At 39.0% G+C, this 5,000-nt stretch overlaps 1 protein-coding gene across 10 annotated transcripts in view; it reads right to left on the bottom strand.

Moving 5' to 3' along the window:
* The window catches only part of LOC309501027 (receptor-type tyrosine-protein phosphatase S-like), a 122,874-nt gene that overhangs the window by 46,409 nt on the left and 71,465 nt on the right, over positions 1-5,000 (bottom strand). Inside the window, exon 1 of one of the 10 annotated variants that reach the window (XM_082172940.1) lies at positions 3,608-4,554. The exons of the other annotated variants lie outside the window; for them this stretch is intronic. Within the exon in view, the coding sequence (XP_082029066.1) occupies positions 3,608-3,716 (109 nt within the window). The 5' untranslated portion in view covers positions 3,717-4,554. Of the gene's footprint in view, positions 1-3,607; positions 4,555-5,000 lie in introns of those variants that run through there. 10 annotated transcript variants of the gene reach the window in all.

The raw sequence follows: 5,000 nt of genomic DNA on the forward strand, positions 1-5,000 counted from the left end.
TGTTAGTGCTTTCATGCGTTCATGAGATCATGCAAAACCAGAAACATGCAGTAAACACACGTTCATCATGCTCAGAACCAGCTCACCGTCTGCATTCAGCACGGCCAAATCTGCTCGTCCTCAAGGTTCCTGTCCGGTTTACAGCACACATATAGAAACATTCTCAAATCAAGAGGCATTTACTGGAGAAGAAGCAAAATGACTGAAGATATTAAGTAAAAAATTTAGCGAGTTTGTGTTTAAAACAATAACTAATATCCAATGGAGTCAGAAAAATAATCTTGTTTTCTCTTTGAATTAAAGGATTAGTTCACTTCAGATTCAAATTCCCATGATAATGTACTCTCCCTCACATCATCCAAGATGTTCATGTTCTCTTTCTTCATGGAAAAGAAATGAAGGTCCTCCATATAGTGACTTCATGGGGTCCAACGGGTCGAAGGTCAGATGTGAGTTTCAGTGCAGCTTCAAAGTCTCGACACGATCCAGCCGAGGAATAAGAGTCTTATCTAGACAAACCAGCCCACATTTTAGAACAAATAAACATTTATATACTTTAACCACTAATGCTGGTCTTGCACTCGCTGTGATGAGACACACATTACGTCATCAGGGTGAAAGGTCACGCATGTTCCGGTTCTGAAATGTAGAGTAGAGTGAAAAACTCCATCCCAGTTTCTCCTCCAACTTCAAAATCGTCCGACAATTTACCGTCGTTTTACCTTTTATTTATTTGTTTATTTTGTAAATCTCTTTGCACATTCGCTTTATAAACACTGGGTCTGTCTTCCGCCTACGTCCCGCTTGACCTTTCACCCTGATTAGGTAATGTGTGTCTCATCACAGCTAGAGCAAGACCAGCATTAGTGGTTAAAAGTATATAAATGTTTAATTTTGTTCTAAATGTCGGCTTGTTTGTCTAGATAAGACTCTTATTCCTCGGCTGGATCGTGTCGAGACTTTGAAGCTGCACTGAAACTCACATCCGGACCTTCGACCTGTTGGACCCCATTGAAGACATTATATGGAGGACCTTCATTTCTTTTCCACTGAAGAAAGAGAACATGAACATCTTGGATGATGTGAGGGAGAGTACATTATCAGGGAATTTGAATGCTGAAGTGAACTACTCCTTTAATTCAAAGAGAAAACAAGATTATTTTTCTGACTCCATTGGATATTAGTTCTTGTTTTAAACACAAACTCACTTCATTTTCATAAATTTTTTACTAAATATCTTCAGTCATTTTGCTTCTTCTCCAATAAATGAATCTTGATTTAAGAATATTTCTATATTTGTGCTGGAAAACAAGACAGAAACACTGAGGAAGAGCACTTTTCCCAGTTACCGATTAGGAAAACCCGGCTAGTTGGTGGTTATATGAGTGAAAAGGTTAGTTCAGATCAGTGTGGAATGAGTTCAGACTGAAACGGTGAACATTTGAATTGAGACGATCATCTATTGTGCAGAATCACTTTGCGGCTCTTAAACGCTGGAGCTTCCAGTGAGACGGGAATAATCAGCTCGGCTGGGAAGAGCACATCTGATCTCGGCAACAATAGGGAAGCTGAATTGGATTTGCCGATGTTAGTCGAGCCCATTACAATGAATTATCTCAAACTCAATCTTTCCTCTGGCTGAAAGGGCGGATCGACTTACAGTCCGAGGAAAAAACACACCGACGGGACTCGATGACATCATCCTGTGTGGATTAAACACGGAGTTCGGGATTATTCCCTGAATCACATCAGTGAGATGATAAGGATGTTTGTCTCCTCCTCATGCGTCACTCACGATCTCTCCGACAGCTGATGTGACTTTCAACAGTTTTCCAGGAGCGAACGCTTCATCCCGGTGACAGAATGAAAACAGGCCACTCTCTGATGACAAACAGACTTTTCCTAAAAAACCCTGAAACATTGGGATGAAACACGACGCTCCATGCAGCGCATGCGAGACACTGACAAAGACAGACACAACAAAGAGACTGAACAAATGCCAAGCTTCTCGACGAGACTCACGCTGGGCTTATGAAAACTGATAAACCCGGAGCGGGATTGATTACGGGAGCACAGGTGATCCGGGATTATGATTCTGATCCCATCGGATCGTCTGTCATGCTGAGAACGACTGCTTTCAGAACGAGTCAAACAGTCAAAGTTTGTCTCTCCGGATGGGATTAAAAGCCGTGTCATGTAAGACTCGGGTGCGTTTGTTTATGAACTTCCAGGGTGAACATCTCAATATTAATATACATGAGCCGAAGCGTTCAGACGACACCAGCTCTACACTGCGGGAAATTATATTAATGTCTCCTTTTCCAGCACAAATATCGAAACATTCTCAAATCAAGATACATTTACTAGAGAAATGACTGAAGAATATATATGAAATAGGAAAAATTTTAAAATGAAGTGAGTTTAAGATTAAAAACAAGAACTAATATATGCCAGTGGAGTCAGAAAAATAATCTTGTTTCCCTTTAAATTATGTTTATTTTTCTGACATTGGCAGATATTAGTTCTTGTTTTAGACACAAACTCACTTCATTTTGATGCATTTTCCAGACTTAATATCTTCAGTCATTTTGCTTCTTCTCCAGTAAATGAATCTTGATTTAAGAATGTTTAGATATTTGTGCTGGAGAACGAGACAGAAACACTGAGGAAGAGTTTTTTACAGTAACTAATAACAGTAACGGACATTTATGGAAGCTTGTTTCAGAAAAGATTTGTTTTTATCTCACAATTCTGACTTTATAACACGCAATTCTGACTTTATATCATGCAATTCTGATATAAACTTGCAATTGTGAGAAAAAAAGTCACAATTGTGAGATATAAAGTCGCAATTACCTTTTTTATTTTTTATTCTGTGTAAACAAGCTTCCACAGACATTAGTCATGAGCTGTAGCTAAACCACCACATGACCTGGTGAACACACACCTATCCAGAGTGAGGATAGAGGGAATAGCTGGCCAGTCCAGATCGATATATGATGCTGACGCTGACGCACACTAATATTTGATACTTTATTAAAAACAATCTGTTGGACTTCAGTCACGCTCATGAACATCAGGGATGGTTAGTGAGTTTAGTGATCAGTGACGCTTGTGTTGATGTCGATCAGTGTAACGCAAGACGAGTGACTGAAGTGCACAGAAACGTTCTGATCATGTGACGTTTGACTGACAGCTGTCGATGAGACATCAGCCCGATCAGCGCTCCGATAAAACTGATGCTTCAGAGCGATCGATCGAAGCTGATGCTCAGCAGAAAGCACACACACACACACACACACACACACACACACGTGCAGAGACACAGACAGATGAGATCACCTCACCCAATCACGACGCGGCGCGCTCTGGCATGCATCTGTCCTCATGCACACACTCACTGGTTTCCAATTGCTGGGTTTCCATGGCCTTTCCGAGCACAAGGTTTGCAAACAAGATCCCACAATGCAACACACCAGACTGACATGACCCCCGTCTTCAGCGCTGTACATTTGACTACCATATCACTGCTTGACTGACATTTATTTCTCTGTCTTTAAATGCCAAACAAAAGAAAAGAGAGCAAATAAACAAAAAACACACCAACCTTCTCGCAGCTCTGAGGGTGTAAGGGGTTTGAGATGGGAAGCAGAGAGAAAACCAGGGAAACACAGAGAGAGTAAAAAGGCCACTGCAATCTTCATCTCTCTCCTCATTCAATGTGTGTCTGAGTGGCAGCATTATCATTCATATACAGTCCCAAATATTAGAGATATCGAGGCTTGGCCTTGCTCTACTCTGAGAAACTCACTTCATAAAGAAAGAAACATCACAAGCAAACTGAGAAATAAACACACAGACACACACTGCAAGACCTGATTAGTTGTGCGTCAGGACTTTAGTGAGACCTGGAGTCAATTAGTTCTGATTAGTAATTCACAACATACAAACAAACAACCAAAAATGAAGAAACTAACAAGCACACAAACGTTAGCAGCATTAGCGTCCTGCAGCACTGGATCCCGAGACCCGTCGAGGCGAGATTCATTACTCTTCCCAACTCGTTTTATTCTCTATTAAAACTCTTTCCGGACCAATAGGGCGTGAGCGCTTCAGCCCGACGGCAAATATCACTAATTGAGTTTACAGAAACAATTACATGCCTGCAAACCCAATTCATTTCAAATCAATTAGCTTTGTTAATGCTTCGATTAGCCGAGAGTCGTGGACAAACCCCGACGGGAAGCACTTGAGTTTATGGAGTTAGTGTTTCTCCGTCGAGTTCATCGGATCAGACGAATTATTCAGATGCCCAGCGGACAGGGAACGTTATGAACAAATGTTAATAAAACATTCATTTGGAGTTTTCTGGTCTTTAATAATGTTATATAACGTTTGCACAAAAACATTATTTAAACATCGATTATGGAACGTTTTTCCTGAAATGTTTCAGTTTGATGTTCGTTTTATAAATGTTACTTGTTTCAGAGAACATTCAAAAGTAACACTTCATAATGTTTGAAGAATGATACAATGGAATGTTTCCTTAACGTTCACACAACCAAGAAGAAACGTTTTTAAAACGTTTAAAAATCTGAACATTCAGAAATAACGTTTTCATAACTTGATGGTTACTTTAATATCTTTGAGATGTTTTTATTAATACATTGAATTAGTTTTTATATGTATGTTTTCCATTTTCCATTTTCATTAGAATTTTGTTCAAAAAAAATTAGTAGTTTTGTTGCTTGTTATCTATAGTTTTTATTAAGTTTTATTTCAGTTTTAATTTTGAGTTATTTCAGAACAGAAGTTAACAAATTGAACTAAATAAAAATTTTGTATAAAAGTTTAAGGTTTTTTATATTTATACGTTTATTTTACGTCAAGCATCAAAAATGTTTTTTTATGGTTTTAGTTTTAATTTCAGTTTCCGTTGATGTTAGCGAAGCGTTCTTAGAGCATGTTTTTGTTAGCTGGGCAGAATAATAATGTAACGC

Source organism: Leuciscus leuciscus (assembly GCF_965113295.1).
Source record: "Leuciscus leuciscus genome assembly, chromosome: 6".
NCBI lineage: Eukaryota > Metazoa > Chordata > Actinopteri > Cypriniformes > Leuciscidae > Leuciscus > Leuciscus leuciscus.